This window comes from Rhinoraja longicauda, chromosome 11, assembly GCF_053455715.1.
Source record: "Rhinoraja longicauda isolate Sanriku21f chromosome 11, sRhiLon1.1, whole genome shotgun sequence".
Classification (NCBI taxonomy): Eukaryota; Metazoa; Chordata; class Chondrichthyes; order Rajiformes; family Arhynchobatidae; genus Rhinoraja; species Rhinoraja longicauda.
This window is the reverse complement of record NC_135963.1, coordinates 33,596,848-33,621,380: the sequence shown is the minus strand read 5'-3', so window position 1 is coordinate 33,621,380 and position 24,533 is coordinate 33,596,848. Positions and strand designations below refer to the sequence as shown.

Here is a 24,533-nt window from a genome sequence, read left to right as displayed (position 1 = left end):
TAAATTGCCAGTTGTGCTCACCTCCACACAATCAGTTGCATTACAGTCAATGGATGAGAATTTGCAGACTCTTGTACAACAGTCAGCCATTGCTCATGTACATGCGTAGTAGGATTAAAAGATGTCATATATGCTGTATAATCAGATAAATATTTTAAAAATACACACGAATACCACAAATGCAAAGCAAATGGCATATAATTATTACCAACATGATATTTCACTGTTGAAGTGGTTTCATGTAAAAGAAAATGTAAAATGGTTTGGTAGCACTTACGTAGTGTATTTGCACAGACATCTTGTGCAGGATGCAGTTTAATCTGTTCAACCTGTCGTTTTGTTCATGTGTTCTTCTGTTCTCTGCCCTCAGTCTAAACTTCTTTCCCATAAGCTGATTGTTCATTTCCCTTCTTGCATCCCTGCCTAATTCTCTCTGAAGCTCTATACAAAAGATAGCTAGAACTAGGAAAACAGTAGTCTGGCACAAACTCCCATGAGGCTTCTAAACACACACACTATCTAGTGTTCATACTGGCTGTAGGAACATGAGGAAACTTGGGGAGCAGGAAAGGTGCAATACTTTCCGTAAATTCACCCTGAAATCCCCACACCTGCAGTAATTTGCATAAATTACCTGAATCCATGGGTCCAATTTGGTGAGTTTTCAGATATGATAATACAATGTAAGTATTTGATCCTATGTTTAGCACTGTCAGCTGGGATCTGTAAATAAACAATTATCACCAAGAAGCTTTCAAAGCAAAACACCGATGGAGGCAGGACTTCTTTCTTTGCACTCAATTAGCAGAATGCAGTGGATGATTATGTTAGACAATAGACAATAGATAATAGGTGCAGGAGTACACCATTCGGCCCTTCGAGCCAGAACCACCATTCAATGTGATCATGGCTGATCATTCTCAATCAGTACCCCGTACCTGCCTTCTCCCCATACCCCCTGACTCCGCTATCCTTAAGAGCTCTATCTAGCTCTGTCTTGAATGCATTCAGAGAATTGGCCTCCACTGCCTTCTGAGTCAGTGAATTCCACAGATTTACAACTCTCTGACTGAAAAAGTTTTTCCTCATCTCCATTCTAAATGGCCTACCCCTTATTCTTAAACGGTGGCCCCTGGTTCTGGACTCCCCCAACATTGGGAACATGCTTCCTGCCTCTAACGTGTCCAACCCCTTAATAATCTTATATGTTTCGATAAGATCCCCTCTCATCCTTCTAAATTCCAGTGTATACAAGTCTAGCCGCTCCAGTCTTTCAACATATGACAGTCCGGCCATTCCGGGAATTAACCTAGTAAACCTACGCTGCACGCCCTCAATAGCAAGAATATCCTTCCTCAAATTTGGAGACCAAAACTGCACACAGTACTCCAGGTGTGGTCTAACTAGTGCCCTATAAAACTGCAGAAGGATCTCTTTGCCCTTATACTCAACTCCTCTTGTTATGAAGGCCAACATTCCATTGGCTTTCTTCATTGCCTGCAGTACCTGCATGCTTCCTTTCAGTGACTGATGCACTAGGACACCCAGATCTCGTTGTACGTCCCCTTTTCCTAACTTGACACCATTCAGATAATAATCTGCCTTCCTATTCTTACCACCAAAGTGGATAACCTCACACTTATCCACATTAAACTGCATCTGCATTGCATCAGCCCACTCACACATCCTCATAGCATCTTCCTCACAGTTCACACTACCACCCAGCTTTGTATCATATGCAAATTTGCTAATGGTACTTTTAATCCCTTTATCCAAGTCATTAATGTATATTGTAAATAGCTGCGGTCCCAGCACCGAGCCTTGCGGTGCCCCACTAGTCACTGCCTGCCATTCTGAAAGGGACCCATTTATCCCCACTCTTTGCTTTCTGTCTGCCAACCAATTTTCTATCCATGTCAATACCATGTGCTCTAATTTTGCCACTAATCTCCTATGTGGGACCTTGTCGAAGGCTTTCTGAAAGTCGAGGTACACCACATCCACCGGTTCTCCTCTGTCAATTTTCCAAGTTACATCCTCAAAAAATTCCAGAAGATTAGTCAAGCATGATTTCCCCTTCATATATCCATGCTGACTCAGAACGATTTTGTTACTGCTATCCAAATGCTCCGCAATTTCGTCTTTTATAATTAACTCCAGCATCTTCCCCACCACTGATGTCAGACTAACTGGTCTATAATTTCCCGTTTTCTCTCTCCCTCCTTTCTTAAAAAGTGGGATAACATTAGCTACCCTCCAATCCACAGGAACTGGTCCTGATCCTGAATCTATAGAACATTGGAAAATGATCACATATGCATGCACAATTTCTAGAACCATCTCCTTAAGTATATATATGATATGATATGATATGATAAGTACCAAAATTGCACTGAAAATCATTCAAAGTCTCATGAGCTCGATTCAAATTTTTAAAAAAATGGGTGGGTGGAAAGGAGATTTGGAAACATACACTGCTCACACCTTGGACATAACAAATTACTTTTATTCCATGGCTTGATTTAAATACTGGAACGGTTGGGGATTTAGTGATTGAGGAGGGAGGGGTTCAGTGGGGGAGGAGAAAGGAGAAAAGGACTACATATGTCAGAGGCCTACCACATTTTTCTTTTGTTGGCTTCCGGGATGGCCCTGGTTCAGGAAAGGACTGACATAATCTGCTCCAAGGAAGGCCTCAGTTTTTCATGCCTTACCTGGATGTACACTCTGGCTGCATAATGAAGGCAAAAACTAAATGGGTCAATGGTTAAGTAAAATTATTGTCTGTATTGGTCCTTACACGTATGTCTAATTGGTTCAGAGTGTATACATAAAGAAAGATGCCAGGAGTTCCAAATGGCTCTCCATTCTTGCAAATAGTTCAGCGCAGCAGGTTCAAATTCAGGCCACTGAGCTGCTAGTAGTGTTTGGTGAGTAATTAACACGGTCTTTAATCAATTGTCCCTGGCTTAGAATAAAATCAAACTAGCTTCAAAGTCTAGGAGTACCGAGCACACATTTATTCAATCTTAAGAAACATTTGAAAATTACAACATAACACCATGTTGGATGTAGGAAAAGTAATCTACAGTACCACAACCATGCTGGAGGGTGAAAACAACCAGATTTTTTATGCAACCCTGCCACTGACTAAACCACAATTGCTTTTTCATTTTCTTCATCGGGGAGAAGCCACACAGTCACAATATGCGCTAGTGCTGGAATCCCACAGGATTGATGCTAATATTCTGTCAAAACTATTACGTTTAGTTTACCACTGAACAGACACTAGGGTTGCTTTTTGCAGACCCTTGGTGCACAGTTATTTGGACAAGGTGTGTCGGAAAGCTGAATGAAACAAATCTATGAAACATAGATCTGGCAGAACAAAAATATAGAGGTGGAATGAGCAATCCTGACATGAACCAAAAGGTTTTTCACCATCTTATACAGTCTAACAACTTTGAGTCCTACCTTCACATTGCTAACACTCCTTACATTAATTTCTAAGTTTGAATAGTGTGACATGACCAGCTAGAATATTTTTCCTTCACAAATAAAAGAATACCTCAATAAATAAAGAATGCATATAATGGAGAAGATTGCAGTGGGTGGCTATGGGTAGATGAATGGGTGAAGGTTGGCATCTCCAAAAATAGCAGAATGATTCTAACTGAAGGCAGGAGGAAATTCTAGAGTTTAGCAAAGCTCAAAAGCCTAAATAAGGTGGAAAAATCACAGGGAGTTTGGTTTTTTCATAAATAGATGGTGCTGAGAAGGTTACCCAAACCAGTTACTCGTGCACTTTCAGATGAAAAAATATTCTGACTCTGACCCTGTACATGGCAGTGTGATCCCTGCAATTTCAGAGCAACTGCAAGTAACTAATAGTGAGCAATCAGTCATGAGTGAAGCGCGGATTTTCAAGTGTAATATTCCTGCCTCACCAGGGGCTCGGAATTTGGCAGTTCTCAATATGAACAATAACTTCATGTTAGGCTGAGCATCGGGATACCCAAACCAGGTGGTGCAGGCCAGAAATGGGAGTGAAGACTGTGTGTCTCTGAAGAATGGTTGGACTTTGTAAGGATGGAGATGGAAATCTGGAAGATCCCAGTCCTGACTGCACATCAGCAAATCTCCAAAGAAAGAGGCTTGATCTTGATCATTGAGACATAAGGTTCATCTGTAAAGATTCAAGGCCTGTCTTCAATGCATGAATCCCTGACAAGAATTCATACGAGGACAGGCCCTCTAACCTGTATTTTAACAGGCCTTCATCCAGACAATATGGCCTCCTTTTCCAATTGAGGGTCACATACTTTCTCCATTTTCACAGCAGTGATGGTAAAAATCATTTACATGCCATACAACATGACTGCTGCATATTCTTCAGCATTCATGTGCAGATTTTACAAAGACCTATGAATCAAATTTCACATTGCACATAGAAATTCTTAATCTCCACCTCAAATCAATCAATCACCTGTGCATATAAAGCATAAGCGATACAATGTATTTTTTTTGGCAGAAAAAGGTGCAGCAGAAAAGAGAGATAGACTGACTGTTGGATTTCAGAAGTGACAACAGAATTGTGTCTTGGACAGCAAACTTTTCTTTCATTATCACTACTGGTAAGTAAGAAAAGTGTTCCTACAGTCTCCCCATTGGAGGAAATGATCATTTTAATCCTCTAGCTAAATGTTAATCCAGGTGCAAGATGTTTGATATGGAATTAAATACTTTCATCTCAGGAAACTATCAGCATTAAGCACTCTCTGAGCAGTTAGATACAGAGAAAGATTCCCATTGTGCCCTTTCATGAATCTGACTGGGATTAAAGTCCAGAACAGCACTCTTCACGGCCCTCCTATGACTTCTCTCTATGTCGGTTTTGCACAATAGCCTCAGGCCTTCTAGGAACTAATCTGAGACTGTTCTAAAACACAGGACCCTAGCAGGCAAAGGAGACTTTAATCCCATCAGTGTGGGCTGAATTTTAATCTGGATAATAAAAATGATATATCAGCCTTTTTCTATTTGGCAAGTACCACAAATATAAGCACAGGCTGAAAATATCTGCAAAATACTTTGTTCAACTAGTGAAGCAAACATGCCCCTGCATAAATATAAAAAAATAAATGGCATTAAAGACTTTAACATGATTACCATCGATAAAGCAAAACACTTGACAAATTTGCAATTGAGAAGATGTATTGGTCCTATACATGCCATTGCTGTAAATCAGCCAGGTGTTACAACTTTCTCCTACCTCATCAGGCTCTGTCTGATGAATGGATTCCTTCAAATGCTGATTAATCTACTGTGCCTTTTTAGCAGACTTTTTGGTTTTATTATCAACCTTCGTCTTTTCATAACACTGTCACTGCACTGTAGCATGAAAAGTTGATGATTCACATCATACAACTATAAATTTCAAATGTGTTATTATCTGCAGAATAAAACTCAGCGTGCTCACTTTGGACAGGTAATGCGATGCACCATTATTCAGTTCAGCAACTGATGCCAAATGGTTCCAGCAGAAGAACTAGGTCTGATCAAAGAACACGTTTATTTATTATTTCTAGCAGTTGATGAATGAATGTAATTACTAATCTGAAGATGATCAGATAAACAGTGATTTTTTTTAGCAGTCATTAATGGATGTTAATTTGGGATTTTAAATAATTGGAGGAAAAAGACAAACAACAAATCTTGACGAATCAGTGAAGCTGTCTTAAATTTGTATTTCTCTAAAATTGGCAATGGTCTTAGCAGTTTCATATTATATCTCTGCTGTTGAGGGAGCAGTTGTTGGGGCAGCTACTTGTGTTGCCGGGGCAGCTACTCTGAATCTTGTAGGAAGGAACTGCAGATGCTGGTTTAAAACGAAGATAGACAAAAAATGCTGGAGTAACTCAGCGGGCCAGGCAGCATCTCTGTAGAGAAGGAATGGGTGACCTTTCGGGTCGAGATCCTTCTTCAGAATGCTGTTGGTTGCAATAAATCTGCAGCCAACAGCAATGAGACATTGTATGGCAGATAGGCTCACAGCTTCAAACCACACCATGGCACAAACATTGCCATAATGGAAAGCTTGATTTCCATCACGTCGTACAATTATTGTGCGTGATTTTAATTTGCATATTTTTAGAATTAATCAAACTGGCAAGGTAACCATGGAAAATAAATTTGGGGAATGTTTCCTAGAGCACGGAACAGGCCATTTAAAATGTTGTCACGTGCAATGTTCCAATTTGAAGGTGAATACCTTGAGTCCAAAACCTCTGTCCTCAACATTAAAAAGGGCAAAGACAAAAGTATGAAGAAAAATAATGCAGAATGAACTGGGAAAGGAAAGTTCAGCGGATGATTAGAAAAAGGGACTCATTACGAAAGATGAACCAACTGAAGTTAACAAAGAAGGTCAAGAAAAATCTTAAATGAAAAACCAAGACAGACTGTTATTAAATAGAAAGAGAACATAAATGAGTGGAGTACATAGGGTCTAGGTGCATCTCTCACAAAACAAATGGTCACACTGGCCCTGATAACAATCTTTATTTCATGGAACTGCCTGAGGTGTAAATACAAAGAAACTCTGAGTGAGACAGACAAACAACAAAATATAAAAGGCAGAGAGATAGATAGAAGCGATCTGGAAGATAAAGTACTGCATTGCAGTGGGGAAAGAGAGGGGAAAGGGCAGCTAACTGGACAGTTCTTTCAAAGAACCGGCAGTGGCAAGATGGGCAAATGTGTTCCTTCTGCACTGTAGGACCCTTTAATTTGTGGCACTGTAGCTGGCATGTACAATTCCAATATCTGAGATCTTGTTTTACCTTACAAATTGAGGTGCAATCCTAAGGATGCCCATAGGACATGCTGGAAGCATAAACAGCCATTTTTCTCCTAAGGAGATGGTAAAAGCCCTAAAGAGCTGGAGAGCAAGTAGAAAAATAAGAAATAATAAAAATTGATTGCAGAAAGAGAAATAGTATTACTTGCAGGAATCACAAGGGAATATCGTTGCAACAAAAGTTGGATTTACGTCAAGGATAAATGTAAGGCCTATACCACTGGGCAAAAGATGACAGGCATCATTCTCTTGTAAAATAATTTAGTGAGGAAGCCCGACTGTGGAGCTAATATTTATCTTGTGGAATATAGGATTTATTTTTTGTAGGTCCTTTTTACAAGAACTAAGATATGTATCTGAAAGTTCTGGATAGCTAAATGTGGTATTGAAAACTATCCTTGTGATGAATCTGGTGTCAAGAAAAACAGTATTGGTTAATAAATTTAAAGTAATTAGAATTCTTCTCCCTCAATAAATTGTCTCCCTAAAATTTCATGACACTGATTTATTACTGAGTAATCTTTCTCTAGCTCTCGTACCTAGTGCTAACAAGATACAAAGTTTCACACATGTGCTCTGCAACACAGATTTATAGAAGACACTGGCAGTCATTTATCATTTGACGGGTATTTCATAATAACTACAGCCAAATGGCTGGATACATTATAAATCCAGTTCCTCAGTCTTATGCCAGTCAAGGGCGGGACAGTGGAGCAGCTGGTAGAGCTGCTGCCTAACAGCGACAGAGACCCAGGTTCAATCCTGATCTCAAGTGCTGCCTGGGTGAAGTTTGCACGTTCTCCCTGTGACTGCGTGGGTTTCCTCCGGGTGCTCCAGTTTCCTCCCACATCCCAAAGATATGTGGGCTTGTAGGTAAATTGGCCTCTGTAAATTGTCCCCTAGTGTGTAGGGAGTGAATAAGAAAGTAGGATAGCATAGAACTGGTGTGAATGGATGATCGATGGTCAGCGTGGACTCAATGGGCCAAAGGTCATGTTTCCATGCGGTATCTCTAAGCTAAAGTAAGAATGGAGAATTTTGCATGTCCTCTTTCATTTAAGTGGGCCGCTGAGCTTCAATAAAAGGAAAACAAAGTTGTGTTTAGTTCATTCTATTTTAGTTTGATTAATATTAATATTTTAAGTAATGATAGTTAATTGCATTTTAAAATAAATTTTTCATTTATTTTGTTTTTCATTATTTACTTTTAGATTTGAAAATTATATTCTTTCAATTATTTCTAAATGTCTCTAATCATTTGAGATATTTGAAAATAATAAAATGGCCTTCAGGAAGCTCAAGGTGCCAGAAGTCAATAGGGGTGGGGTGGGGTCTCAGTCTGCACTGCGGGAAGCCTTGCTGCCATTCAGACAAGGACTGCAGCAGTGAGTTTCAATGTCATTGGGAGCCTCACAGTTACAAAGGGTTAGTGCAACCATGGGGCTTGTGTGGACTGCGTCTAGAGCAATATACACTATCCAGAACAGTGATGCCTCTAGTGATAAAACCTACACAGTTAAGGTTTTAAGATCATAACTTCAATCAAGGAAGTAAATTTCTGATTTGAATTGGTAGTAGTTTATTATTGTCTGCACTTTAATCCTGAAGGGAGGCATTAGCCATTTAAAGTTCACATTGTGCCCTGCACCAACACTGTCTCTTTCTCTCTCTGACATTTAATATTTTAAATTAATATGCAGGCCAAAGCATAATCACATTTCATAACCAACTACAATTGGCAAATGTTGTTTCGTGAACATTGTTGACATAGGGATCATTTTGCTTCCTAATGTCAGCTGAAAATTACATGGCTGTTGGCCTTGTGTTCTATTCAAAATTAAACAATTTGGAGTATATTTTTAAGGAGCTATTTCTTTAAAATCTTTTGAGATTCTCTACCCCATGCTTGTGAATGAGCAGACAGACAATGTTAGTTTTCTATCTGACTTAGTTGATCTGGTATGAAATTTCCCAGGTAGTGCAAGGTCAAGTTAGGGTGGTTGATAACTGGGGCAAGTTAGGGTGGCATAACGGTAGAGTTGCTGCCTTCCAGCGCTTGCAGCGCTGGAGACACAGGTTCGAACCCAAATACGGGTGCTGTCTGTACGGAGTTTGTACGTTTTCCCCGTGACCTCGTGGGTTTTCTCCGAGATCTTCGGTTTCCTCCCACACTCCAAACTTATACTACAGGTTTGTAGTATAAGTATAAATTGTCCCTAGTGTGTGTAGGATAGTGTTAATGTGTGAGGATCGCTGGTCGATGTGGACTCGGTTGGCCGAAGAGCCTGTTTCCACGCCGTATCTCTAAACTAAACTTAACTAAAGTTACTGGGAGGGTGGAGCCAACGACGAGGAGCGAGGAGCAAGGCCGGGAGGAATGAGAGGGAACTGGGGTCTGGCCTATTGCGCTCTCATTGGATAACTGCAGGAGGCACCCTCGGGAAACAAAGATGGACGGGCGAGGAGTGGGACGTGGCATCCAAGGAAGGAGATGGCTGGAGGCCCGCAACAGACTGGAACTTGACGAACAGGCACCACTCATAAGAACTAGAGTGTGGACTTTGAAAATTGTGCCAAAACATGACACCTCTTGCATGTGGGCTCAGTAGACTATTTCTGTAGAGTTGCTAATCTGGAAGGGGGGTATGACAAAGCTCTACTGGACTGCTTGAAAGATAAACAATTTAATTGTGTTAGCACTTCACACGTATGACAATAAAAGCACCATTGAACCATATTAAATGCCTCCAAAAATGCTGTTTTATAACCTAGTTTTAAGAATAATACAATTTTGACAAGTGATGTTGGTGGAAATTGAAACACGTTTGAAATTATTTTATTCTTTGCAGCTTAACATGTAATTTTTATACTTGTCCAACTAACCTGCCATCGATTACTTCTGCTTGCAAGAGTTCTGAGGATCCAAATTGACCTTTGGTACCAAGAATTTATCACTCTTGGATGAGTTTTGACAACGGCTGCAGATATGCCTGAGCACAGGAACATTGGAAATAGGTCTTTTGAGCCCGCTTTGCCATTCAGTAAAATCCTGGCTGACCTGATGTTAGCCTCAGATCCACATTTATTCACTATTCTCTTTGCCATAATAGCCAATATTCCATTTCTCTTCCTAATTATTTAATATTTCTTCCTGCTAACTTCCTATCTTTCACTTAAGAGGATGCATAAGATTCCTTTATACTTCAGCATTTTGTAGACTGCCACCATGTAAATAATATTCTGCTTTTCAATTCTTCAACATCTCCCATGTTCCCACAGTGCACTCCATTTGCCAAATGTTTGTGCACCTGTGTAACCTTTATGATATTACGATTTCAGTATTATCCAATTAACACTAGATTTATTTATGTTTCCATATAACTGCCCTGCATTAAATCATATATGTTGCATGGATGGAATTACATGTAATTTAGATTGTATTGTGGCGGTAGTTTTTTTGTAGAGAACCGTAGTAAATTGATTAGTGATTTTTTAACAAAAATCCAGCAGTTTTTAAGATTACCTTACTGGTACTAGCTCAAAAAAATCATCAAATTCAATCATACAACTTGACATGGTGGCATTTGAATCCCCAATAAATGCAGCATTTCAAAAATAAACTCCAAAGAATTCAAAACCCTGGCCGTCCTGATCAGTATAGATCAGCAAGAGAGATCGCTCTACTGATCAGGACAAATCATTGGTGTGCTTCTGTTAAACTCTTCCAACTGTTACCTCATGCAGGAAAACATTCCTAAGTTCAGCAATATTGAAATATCATTCCCGCATGATGTTGTCTCTGACGCTTGGTAAATTTGTTCTTTATTGTTTTTCAATTAACAATTGAAGAAATAGAAGCAGGAGTAAGCTTTTTGCCCCCTCGTACCTAATCCTCTATCTTGGTGCTATTTTTCTTCACTAACCCCATATACCCTGATTCCCTCAATATCTAAAAGACTTGGATATATTCAATAACTCTCTTGGATCAAGAATACCAAAGATTCATAATGCACCTGGTGAAAAAATGTGCATATTTAAATATCACCAGCAACTTGTCCTGGACTTGCCATATCAAAGCAATGGCCAAGAAAGTACACCAATGCCTCTGGTGTACTTTCAACGCTAGAAGGCTTAGGAAGTTTGGCATGTCCCCAACAACTTTCACCAACTTCTACAGATGCACTGTAGAAAGCATTTTATCGGGATACATCACAGCATAGTTTTGTAACATCTCCATGCAAGAAATTGCAGAAAATTGAGGATGTAGGATCTCAACCCAAAACGTCGACAACTTCCTTCTCCCCACATATACTCAACCTGGTGAATTCCTGCAGCAGCTTATTTTTTTCCCGCCATAACAACTGAGTATTGTGATCATGTGCACCAATTTTCTGAATCCATGTAGAGCAACTTTTTAGAGCCAAAGTTAAATGTTATTCTAGTTACATATCTCAGGATTGTTCAACAATATTTAGATAGCCACCAAATCTAAAATTTACAAATTACAGACCAGAGGTAATAATCCTGCATCAAATCCAAGGTATGTCAGCTTCTGTTTGAGTCTCGTAGCTTCATGAGAACAAATACATCACATCACATCACATCAGTATAATCAATAATATTATCAAATAATAATAATATCAGAGGTGAAAAATGATTAAATCAATTTGAATGATTCTCGAATGGAAATCTACCTGAGACTAAAGACAATATGGTCAGTGATTTAGATATCAAGGATACGTGGATATGTGTAGTGAAAACAATACAAACCATCTCTGTAGGACAATAGTACACAGAAGACATTCCAGTTGAAACTCAATTTGGAACGTTATTCTATTTCTCTTAAACCTTTTATCATTAAAGTTTAATTTTCAAGAAAGACCTAGAATTAATTCTGAACTTATGCAACCTGATTAAGTTCAAATTCATATGTGATAGGAGCAGAATTAGGCCATTCGGCACATCAAGTCTACTCCATCATTCAATCAGCTACTGGATCTCTCCCTCTTAATCTCATTCTCCTGCCTTCTCCCCTTAACCCCTGACACCCATAATAATTAAGAATCTATTTACATCTGCCTTAAAAAAATATCCATTGACGGCCTCCACAGCCTTTTTAGGAAAGATAAATAGGACTGATCACACTTGCTGCACCTCAAGATGAGAAGGGAGGGAGGGAGGGACGGAGGGGAGGGGGAGGAGGGCAGGGGGAGGGCAAGAGGGGGAGGAGAGGGAGGGAGGGAGGAGGGGAGGGGAGGAGAGGGGAGGGAGGGAGGAGGGTTAGAGAGGGGAGGAGGAGGGAGTTGTTGGGGGGAGTGAGGAGTGGGGGGGGGGGGGGATGGGGGAGTGTGGGAGGAGAGGGTGCTCTGAATGGTAAACATGCTGGAAAATGCAGCAGTTCAGGCAGTATCGGTGCAAGGGGAACAGAGCTAATGTTTCAGATTGAAGACTCCTCATCTCTGTTTTTCCATAGATGATAATCTGGCCTGCTGTGCTTTTCCTCCATTTCATGTTTTTATTTCAGATTTCAAGTATCTGCAGTTCTTTGATTTCCATTTGACATTCATTTCCTGAATAGTATTTACGACGGGGGATAAATAGAGATGTTCCTTAATCCTTTTCCATGATACCTCAATTACTTAGTTTGCACTTAGTTTGTCCGCCTTTTCTCCAGGTCATTGATAAAAATCCAAATCAGGTGAATTTCAGCAATCCATAATATGGAGCAAGGCAGTGGGGTCGTGAAAGTATTAGCTTCAAGCCCTCATAGAAACAAGGGAATTAGAGAAAATAAGTCAAATCAATTACCAAACTGCTGGAGTGAGGCTTCAAATTCTTAATATTTTTATTGGCGTCCAAGCTACATCACGCAGTCATAAAATGTGTCATTACCATTTATCACGGTTATTTTCAGTCCACATGGCTACAGCAAGAAAAGAGCTGCAGAAGCAGAATGTATGCAATCACTATTAACTATAATGAGAGGACTTTTGTCAGATGAGCTGAGAGATTCATTGGGATAGTGCAAAGGTGCTAGGAAATTATGGTACAATGTAAAAAATTGCCCAATTCATTTTCAACACTATTTTCTGAAATAAATGTGTTCAAATAATGGCACAGACCACTGATGAACTGTTAGAGTGGTGTGTTCCCAGCAAATTCTAGCCTATGATTTAGAACTAGGTGAAGATTTGGAACTATATTAAGGTGTATCAATGTTGTAGCTTGCCTGGTGAGGTAGTGCATTTGCTGTTGAGATCCCAATGCTTTTTGTACATTCTTGAAAGTGAGTGACCTCAGATTGTCTGGTCATTGAGATCATCATAATTGGCGTTGATACAGTATTCAGGCGTTCACACTCACAGTGGGATCATTGAATAGTGGCCCACAGCAGAAACCTTGAACATTTATCCTGCTTTAATCTTAGGATTTTGGACATTACTGGAAGCTCACTATATATTTCTACCTTCTTGAATTGCTGCAGTTGATAAAGCTCTCACAATGTTGAAAGGTAGGTGGGGATAGGATTTTAGAGTCATAGAGCACAGAAACAACTTATCCATGCCAACCAAGATGGCCCATCGATGCAAGTCCCACCTGCCTTCATTTGACTATTCCTCTAAGCCTTCCCTATCCAAGTACCTGTCCAAATGTCTCTTAAATATTGTTATCATACTTGTCTCAACTACCTCTTTTGGCAGCTCCTTCCATATATCCACCAGCCTCTGTGTAAACAATTTGTCCTTCAAATTCCTATTAAATCTATGTTGGTCGGCATGGCTAAGTTGGCCCAAAGGGCTTGTTTCCACGCTATATGACTCAATGATTCTATGACTTAATCCTATCCTCTGGTTCTTGATTTCTCTACTCTGGGTAAAATACTTTGTTCATTCATTCTATCTATTCCCTTCATGATTTTATATACCTCTAAAGATTACTCTTCAGCCTTCTGCACTGCAAGGAATAAAGTCATAACCTGCTCAGCCTCTCCCTAAAGTTCAGTCCATCGAGTCCTGGCAACATCCTTGTGAATCTTCACTGCACTCTTTCCAGCTTAATGACATTCTTTCTATAGTAGGATGACCAAAAGCTGAACACCAACACTCCAAATGCAGCCTCTCCTTTGCTACACCTGTAACATAACATCCCAACATCTATATTCAACACCCTAACTGATGAAGGCCAATGTACCAAAAGTCTTCTTGACCACCCTATCTACCTGTGACGCACCTTTCAGGGAACAATGTACCTGTACTCCTAAATCCCTCTGCTCAACAACACTCCCCAGAGCCCGACCATTCACCATGAAGGTCCTGCCCTGGTTCACTTCCCAAAATGCACCATTTTACATTTATCTGCATTAAACACCTTTAGGCATTTCACAGCCCACTTGCCCAGCTGATCAAGATCCTGCTATATTTTCTAATAACCATCTTCACTATCTACGATACCATCCACTTTAGTGTCATCTGCAAACTTACATTTACATTGTACATTCCCCTCTAAATCATTGATATAAATCACAAACAGCAGTGGACCCAGCACCAATCCCTGAAGCGTGCCACTAGTCACAGGGCATCCAGTCCAAGAAAATGACCTACCACCATCACCTTTCACTCCTGTCTTCCATGAAGCCAATACTCTATCCATTTAGCTAGCTCTCCTTGGATCTCACACCATCTAACCTTCCAGAGCTCCTACCATGCAAAACCTTATCAAGGCCTTTCTGAAGTTCAAGTGACAATTAAATATTTTGCTCTTCCTCAAACCAATTGAGGAGAAAGATAATTGCCCTGGTAACTACTTTGTTTCGTTGTTTCACCTCATATAAAGTCATCAAACACAGGACCAGCACACTATTGTAGAAACAACATTGCAGTTCACTTAAGTGACTAGATGGGAGCAGGCAGTAAATTTACAGGCAGGTTTCAATGCAATTATTAAACTCCTCTATAGGCTGAGCAAATGTAATGAGCAGTTTCTTCCATATTGGCCTGAGCTTTTGATGTGAATGACAACCAGTGACAAATCCTCATGTGTTTCTCAAGATTTTCTGCAAGTGCAATATAAGAGCTAAATCATTTTGCTCAACTGTTTTGTACATTAGGATTGCAGGATATTTTCATCAGTTTCAACTTGGGGCTGTAGAAGTACATTTTTATGCAAATACACATATGAATCATGTGTGTCTGTGACAGAAGCACATGAGGCAATTACTGTTGGTCTGCAATGAACACCTAGAGTCAGACCTAGAAAGATACAGTGTTAAAACAGGCCTTTTGTCTTAATGGGTCTACACCGTCCATCAGTCACTCTTTTTACTCGAAACTTACACGAATCCCATTTTAAAATTCTCCCCACATGCTTTTGACTCACCCCGGATTCGCCTGTCCTACCACACCCTTGGGGCAAATCAACTTTTCAACCTGCATGACAGTGAGAGAGACAGCAGTTCATGCTATTAGTAATGCCAGGCCTGCAGATTGTTAGAGGAAGGAATAAGCAGTTCCACAAAAGTGACTCAGAGATTCCCCTGACAACAGAGCCATGCTATTAAGGTTGAAATAACACGGTCATTTCTTTTTTTCATAATGAGACGATATGAGGAAACTATAATACCTTATTTCAAGATGAACACCAATCATTAAAGTCAACGCATTTTGAACTCGACAATTGTTTGACAAAACAAGACCAAGTTTGATTTAATTTGTCTTCTACTAATCAGGTAGCTGCAAGATTTGGAAGACTCGTTCTGAAGCATGCTGCAGCTGTACTCGATGCAATCCAATTCATTGGATTGGACAATCATCTAATTTGATAATCTGGCAATGATTTATAATATAAACTGGAACCAATTGCATTCACAGCTTGAATTAATCAGAAAAAGAGTTATTCAATTACCCCAAACAAATTAGCAGTAGGAACAGTTCTCATGAGACACCAAGTCTGTTCTGACATTTAGTAAGAAAGTGCCTGATGTGATTATAAGTTCACAACCTGAGGTAGATTGATACTTGATGAGCAAGGATTCAAAAGGTTACCATGGTTAGTTACAAATAGAGAGGCAAATTCAAGACACATTGGCATGACTTGACCTCACATCCACGTTCCTATGCAATCCCTTCCTTATCAAATATCCACCTCAGGTTTAAAAATATTCAAAACCTCTGCTTCCATCCCCTGTCGGGAAGAATTCCAAATATTCTTGCCCCTTTCAGAGAAAAAAAGTCCTAATTTCTCAAATGAGCATCATCTTATTTTTAAATAGTGACCTCCATTTCTGGATTCATAGAAGAAGAAACATTCTCTTCATATCTACCCTGTTGAGGCCTCTTAGGATCTTATTTGTTTCAACCAAGTTCTTTTTTACTATTCTAAATTCCAGCGCGCATGAGACTGGCCCAATTAACCATTCCTCCTCATAAGTCAACCTGACCATTCCTGATATGAATCTAGCATACATTTTTTGAACTGCTTACAATGTATTAATATCATTCCTTGAAAAAAGGAGACTAGTACTCAAAGACTAGAGGACATCTTTAAGATGAGAGGGGCAAATTCTACACAACATCTACAGGGCACCTACACAGAGGGTGTTGGATGCCTAGAATGCACTGCCAGGGGTGGTGTTGGATGCAGATACGATAGTACCATTTCATAGTCTTTTACCGAGGCACATGAATGTGCAGGGAATGGATGGATATGGATCATATTCAGGGACTATAAATTAGTTTATCTTGGCGTCATGTTTGGCACAGACACCTAAGTGCCTGTTCCTGTGCTGTACTGTTCTGTGTTTAATGCACTGAAGAACCTCAATACTTCTCTATTCAATTCTCCTAGCAATAAATGAGATCATTCTGCTAGTTTTCCAAATTATTTGAGTATCTGCTTGCTAGCCTTTTGTGAATCATATCAGATGACACATTCTGCAATTGTTTACCATTTTCACAATATTCTTTTCCATTTTATATTCCATTTGCCAGATTCACTTATCTATGTCCATTTATTACCTTCACAGCTTACCTTCTTACTTGGATTTGTGTCATTGATGAATTTTGCAAACATTTCGGTTGCATTCAATGGAACTAACACATTACAATGTTGAGAATTATATTCTTTGCTCTGTATCTTCCCCTTTGCTCTACCTTTTGTACTTTAGTTCAGTTTGATTGTATTTATGTATCATATCTGATCTGTTTCGATGGCATACAAAACAAGCTTTTCACTGTACTTCGGTACACATGACAATAATAACCAAAACTTATCTTCGGTATTTGATACTCTTACACATTCTTCAGAAAATGTTCTCTAGTCTCAGGATAATTTCTAGAAAGCTGATGAATTATGTACCTAGATATTCTGATGCACACCACCACTTATGCGAGCCACTAAGTCCTTAATGCAGCCAATGACAGTTCAGGTGTTGGCTCCTCATTGATTCAGTTCTTGCTGTTGTAAAAATGCCAGCCACTGCTCTGCGTATAGGCCAGAATGGGACTCGTCTGTGGCTAAGATGAGGTATGCAATGGGGAGTCTTTAGTTGCACATGAGACTAACATTGCAAATTTGTTATTGGTATTGGTTTAATACTGTCATGTGTACTGAGAGACTGAAAAATATTCATGGTAATATTAATGGGGATGATATTAGGAGACTAACAATGTTTAGATGGTAAGAAGGTAAGGGCGGCACGGTGGCGCAGCGGTAGAGTTGCTGCCTTACAGCGAATGCAGCGCCGGAGACTCAGGTTCGATCCTGACTACGGGCACTGTCTGTACGGCGTTTGTACGTTCTCCCCGTGACCTGCGTGGGTTTTCTCCGAGATCTTCGGTTTCCTCCCACACTCCAAAGTCGTACAGGTATGTAGGTTAATTGACTGGGTAATTGTAAAAATTGTCCCTAGTGTGTGTAGGATAGTGTTAATGTGTGGGGATCGCTGGGTGGCGTGGACTCGGTGGGCCGAAGGGCCTGTTGCGTGGAATCTAAAAATAAAATCTAAAGATGGGAGGGGTGTAACTTTTGGTCAACTCATTGGAGGTCAGGGTCAGTGATTCAGATGATTGCAAGATCTTTGAATGGAAGATTGGCGGGGATTGGTACCTGGGATATGGGCAACGATGAGGTTAGATGTGAGATTGATATGGTGCAGAGATTGGGAGCCATGTTTGCAGAAAAGTTATTAATTTACCTGGCAGGTATTCCAGCTTAGGGTTCTACTGGGAAAACCATGTTGTCCCATGAATGTCCAGTGATAGATGCTCCCAGGACAATGCAGTTCACGTTCTTCTGTAAAGCTCAAAAAGGAACATTCCACCGGGAATTGTGTCATCCCATGTGATGTGACGTTGAAATTACATGGGGGCCTGCAAGTGCCTGGCTGAATTTCTGCGATGACAGAAAATGATTATTACCCAGCTTTAGTTAGGGGAAAAAAAACAGATTTTCAAAAGCAGCACACTGAAGTTCCTGCCCTCAGGTCTTCTTGGGCTCTTTGGATCTCCAAGGCATGGGACTGCATGGATTGGTATGATCTTTTTCATATTCCATTGTGATTGGTCTAGCGTGAGAGATTTTGCCAGCAGGAGATGGGAATGACATATCCTTCCCGTTGTGAACATGTCAGATCAAAGGAATTATATGCATGATAGATTCTGAATAACATTGCTCAAAAAAAATTCCATTCTGTATATACTATTCATGTATTTTCTTCCCTTCTTATTGAAACGTGAACAAATTCAAACGCCTGTTCAATGCTAAAAGCAGTAGTTCTATAATAAAGTCTATGTTAATGAGTTGTATGAAGAGCAATTTTTTCCAAAGCTTGTTATAAGGCTCACTGTGGTGAGGATCATCTCAGCTAAATCGTCCTGCAATAACATTGCAGATCTGCTGTTATATTAATATCCCATTCATTTCTTGCTTCCACAAAAGGCACTAACTTTTAGGGCTACACAATGTTGCTGTGTGATAGTGCAAAATGGCTGAGGGTAGAATGTAGTACTATAATTTAAAAAAGCAAAAATGAAATCAGATGCCTACAATGCATCACCCATCTCCCATTTATCACATATCAAGATACATCCACAAGTTGCAACATCAGCTGTGCTATATTCTCCTTTCCTCGGTTGCCAGTTTCCACACACACTCTCACAGCGTTAACAGGCTGGAAAGAACACCAAGCCTCCTCCACTGCCACAAACAAACTGGAAGAACAGTTCCTCATAATCCATTTGGGTAGTTTACAACCCAACGCATGAACATTGAATTCTTCAATTTCAAGTAAATCCTCTGATCCACCTTCCCCTTCAAGTTGCCCCCCAATCTCCCCACCGATGCACACATCTTTCTCCCACCATCCCACCAGTCTATTCCTTTCCCCTCCCCCTTTCACATCTCCCAACCTTCCTGCAAGCTCCTCATATCCCCTTTATCTCTCCTCTTTTCTCTTCTCCTTGGCCCCTTCGACCCATATCCTTCCCTTTGGATCCACCTCTTCCTTCCTTATCTGACACCCTTTTTTCTCCATTTCACCCGTTGCCTTTATCACTATCTCCACCCATCTATCAATCATTCCCCTGGCCTTTTTCTACCAATCATTTGCCACACTTTTCCCCACCCTCCCTCTCTTTTCCTGCTTTCTCCCTCTACACTGTCAGTCTGAAGATGTGTCCCAACCCAAAACATCATCTGGCTGTTTACTCCTACAGATGCTGCCTGATCCACTGAGTTCCTCCAGCATTTTTTTTGTTTTACTCAAGATTCCAGCACCTGCAGTCCCTTGTGTCTTTGTGACACCAAATGTTTGCTTGTTTTCATACAACATCAGCAGATGTATAATGTCATGACAAAACCATCATGATGCCTGGCTACTGATTTCTCTTGCCTATCTTAAGAATATAGAAACCAACTGTATCACATACTGTATTATTACCCTGACGAAGGTCATCACTCTGAGGATCAAACTACTGATCATCATGGACAAAGTATTTAAGGCACAAGGTGGTGGAGTAACTCACTGGAGGGACTAACTCTGACTTGTAACGTCACCAGAGGTGCTGCCTGACACGCTGAGTTACTCCAGCATATGGTGTCTTTTTTTGTAAACCAGCAACTGCAGTTCTTGTATCTCCAAAGTATTTAAGGCTATTATTAAAGACTTGACTATAGCTCCATAATTTTACTATACCTTCTATAATTCCCTATCATTAAATCAAAAAATTAAAACTATGAGAACACAATGTTTGGAAAAGCAGTGCTGCTATAAATATTAATGATTCAATCCATAGTTAGAGTGATTCACTGCTTTAATCAACTATTTTCCTCACCATTTTCTTTTATAGGATAACTTCCCTGTTGGCCAATTTTTGATGCAACGGCACAGTAGCAATATTTTCTGAGAGCACCATGTATCAAAGTGGATGGATAGTGACTGCAGAATTTGATAAGTGAAGGAAGAGATTTGAAAGCTGTTGAAATTTCATTAAAAATGTAAAAAAACTGCCTTATTGTCATAAATGCTATTCTCCACATCGCAAATCACATTAGGCAGCTGAGGCAGGCAGAAGAGCTCAGGACATCGCCAGAGAGTCTACCCATATAAAAAAAACATATTTTGTCTGAAAAAGTTACCAACTGGTCCAGATTTCATAGATGCTAAGCATTTAGTCTCTAGAATTTCAATGAATTATTATTTTTGATTTATAAAATATTCATGTCAACCGTATTCAAAATGAAAACACAGGAGGTAATAGTTATGACTGATGTCGGGAAGCTCCAAAGTCGCAGGAGGTTCGACTAGCCCCGACCCGGGGTTTGATCGCCTGGCGCGGGGAAGCTGAGATCCCCCCGATGCAGGAGCTTGATCGCCCCCGATGCAGAGGTCCCGACCACCGGCTACGGGAGCCAAGATCGTCCCGTCAACGGAAGGCTTGAGGCCCCCGACTGCGGGAGGACAAAGAAGGGAAGAGATTTAACTTTTTTTCGCTTTCCATCATAGTGAGAAATGGGGAGGAGTCACTGTGGTGGATGTTTATGTTAAAATGTATTTTGTGTGTCGTGTTGCTTTTTATTGGTATGACTGTGTGGCAAATCAAATTCTTCGTATGTTGCAAAACATACTTGGCTAAAGTATGATTATGATTATGATTATGATATTTGTCCCTCCAATTCTGGAGAGAGATTTGACAGAGCATTTAATGCTATTTGAGATCAAGATGCAGTATTAAAGGTTACAAATGTGTGTAACTTGGTGGAAGCAATTTGAGATATTAGTCACTTGTTGCAATTGATTTAACAGTATAATGTATTGACAGAAGTAGCTTTTTTAGCAGATGAATACTGGTAAAACTCCATTGGTCTCTAGTCTATTTCTGTTACATTTTAAACCATGTTTTAATTAGGTTCAGAAACATTTATTGAGTGACTCATCTACTGATACCTCAAAGGTTTCAGCATCTTCAAGGCACATGGCAGGCATATCATACATGATCTTCCACTCTCTTGAATAAATGCAACTCCAATGACACTCAAGCAACACCACCACCAGCGGTTACCCTCTAGGTCATACACAATGTTGTGCTTAAAACATAGCACTGTTCATTCTTGGTCCCAGGTTTAAAGCTTGTAAAATATAACACAAACATATTGTGGAAGAACCTGCATCAGGACTGTGCCACTTGGAAAGCTGGCTCACCACCATCTTCTCAACGTGAACCAGTAAATCATCACCTTGCCAAATGTTACATTTCCTCCCAATAATTTATAACAGTTTTTTTTGTTATTTCCCTGTCATAGCTTACATGAGCCCTATATGAATACTGCATGGATCCAACATTTCAAATCCTTGTGACAATACTGAACATCTCATTAGAGTTTTTAATAGTTGCCATGTATGGAATAATTGAAGGTTGGTTTCTCCAAACAATAAATGTATTTAATAACTATACAACTTTATCATAGAGCAATTATAAATACTTTCATCATTTGCATCTTTTCAGTTATTCAATGAAATGTGAACATAATCTTCTTGAAAAATGTCTGTCACTAAAGATAAAATTACTAAACATATGACTCAATGTTATCACTACTTTTGCACCTGAGGTCACCACGATTGTAAATGTTTTACAGTTATTTGGCTTTAATTCCTCCACCACAAGTTTTGTAATGAAGGTTTTCCAAATGTTCATTTAAAAGGTTCTGATCATGAAGTGAAGAATAAGTTTGGGCAATGGAGAACATATTCTTCATGGTGTCTCTTGCTTCAAATGATACTGTCTGGTAAACTGGGGGGTCACTGCATCACAACAAATGCCAAGGGAACCAATTTAAATACAATTTAAGTATTTGAACAAGACAGTTCCACATTAATACATTAAAATAATAATGGGAGAATATTTATAATTGTTCGCTCATTGAGCACTGCCTTTGTAATTTGCATTCATCATAAAATTTTGGAATTACAAGTAGTTTTTGTTCTTCAATAAAGGAATCTTTTGATATTAGCTGTAATGTGCTTTTTGGAATCAATTAATAGTTGATTAAAATGTTGCCTGTTTCGGTGCAGAAAACATGATTGGAAAACAGATCCTTCCAAGGGCACCATTAATGTTTAAGTTATGTCATGAATGTGTAAAAGATATAAGATTTGGCACAGATTGTTTTCTTTGAAGCCCTGAAATCTGGATTAATAGCTTTGATTTGTTACAACAAGACGTATAATACCTGGTCAAATAATCGAATGGTAGAATTCTTGTTAACATATAATGACAAACTTTGAATTTTATGGTTTTGAGCACCAGAATGAGCTAGAATTTTAAAATGGCAGTAATATTTGTTAACTTTCATATATGAATGCATGCAGATTTATGTGCTGCAATTTCATACACCACCTGCAGATATAAGTTGCAAAGACATGATTGGTATTGAAGCCACAAATTCAGTCAGCCAGGATGAATCCATTGCATTCTAAACTGGGATTATACAGAGATAAGTTTCAAATGCAAAGCAGAATGCAAAAATTATTAAGTTTTATGCCATTTATTCTACAGTGAGATAAAAAAAAAAACATTAAATGGAGATTGATGATTAAGTTGTGATTTTTCCATCAGATTGGAATCAGTTCCAATGGAGGTTTCATCTGAAATGTTAATCCTCCCTTTCAATTGCTACTTATTTCCAAAACAATGTGTTATAATTTCATATTTCTAACATTTTCAATTCTTTATGTGACCCCACATCCCAAAGACATGCTCGCTGGTAGTTAATTGGCCACTGTAAATTATGCCGACTGTCCACAGTTGGGAAGAGAATCAGATGGCATTTAATGAGTTTGTGAAAGAAAATATGTTACAGAGAAGCAAGTAGGGGAATGGGATAGTTCTGACATGCAACGTAGATGGGCCAAATGGCATATTTCTGTGTAGTAAGGAATAAAATATTCTAAAATCGCAATGGGACTGGAGAGAACAAAAATTCTTCGAACAACTTCAACATAAAGGGAAAAATTTGAGGGTTAAGTCGTGAAAGATGACTAACCTATCCCCACATTTACTGCACATTCTTTACAATGTAAAGGATCATTCAACCCATCAACTCTCATGTTGGCTCTCCAACCATTTCAATCAGTCCTATCCCCCCACATACTTCTTCTGTAATCTATTCTCTCTTTTATACCCAGCAGTCCCCCTCGCCAACTACACAAGATTTACAGTACCCAGTTAATCCACCTGCATGTGTGTGATGTGAGAGGAAACCAGAGCATCCAAGGGAAACCCATTTAGTCAAAGGGAGAATGTGCACACAAACAATACCAAAGATCAGGGTTGAACCCAGATCACAGGGGCAATGAGGCAGTACGTTACTGGTGCACTACTAAACCATCCTCATTTTTTCTCATTTTTTCAGTTAAAATATTCTTCGACTGTAGAACATTTTAGAAGGAATATGGAATTTGTTAAAGGGAGTTTCCACATAATTTCTAAAAAATGCCCATTGATTAATTGAAATGGATGCCTATCTTTTTGCCAGTAAGTTCTGGTGTAAAAATTGATTTTCCTAATTTTTCTGTTTGGACAGGCCCATTAAAACCTTGGAACTATACATACGCAAGACCTGTTTTCATTGAATGCCCTGTGGTGTTATAATAAAATTATGAATACTAAATCGTATTAGAGGCTATAATATCTCATGCGTGCCATATTCTTCTTGTATGCAACCAGCACCTTGAAGGGGAGGGGGCTAATGAAATTTGTGAAGCATTACAGCTTATATGTAAGATAATACAATATATGTTCTCAAAAAGTAACTTCACAACCTACAAAGCTTGATTGGGGATAATGAGTTCAATGTCAGAACTTGATGACAACCTGAAAAGAATATAATTTAGACATTTACATGATCAGTAATTGTAGGAAAGTTTCACATCCCTGTGTTTGCACTGCTGATTGATTCTCACACTTTTCTGTGAGTGAACTGTACCAGATTGATTCTAGTTCCCAGCACTTGGAAGCGACTCTTGAACTTCTTCATGCTTTCTCACTCACGTTCATTGTGGCTGGCAAATTTCCCCTCTGCTAGTACGTGCTGACCAGGCAGGATAGTGCCATCACGAGGTACCACCAGGATAAAATAACTTCAGCACCACCAGTGATTCCATATTGTTCTTTGGATGGCA

General features: G+C 39.5%; 1 protein-coding gene across 1 annotated transcript in view; it reads right to left on the bottom strand.

The window, feature by feature from the left end:
- negr1 (neuronal growth regulator 1) overlaps positions 1–24,533 on the bottom strand; it is a 379,243-nt gene that overhangs the window by 4,320 nt on the left and 350,390 nt on the right. Inside the window, exon 7 of the mRNA XM_078407348.1 lies at positions 1–24,533. This exon is cut by the window's left edge and continues 4,320 nt beyond it. Coding sequence (XP_078263474.1) covers positions 24,433–24,533 — 101 coding nt within the window. The 3' untranslated portion in view covers positions 1–24,432.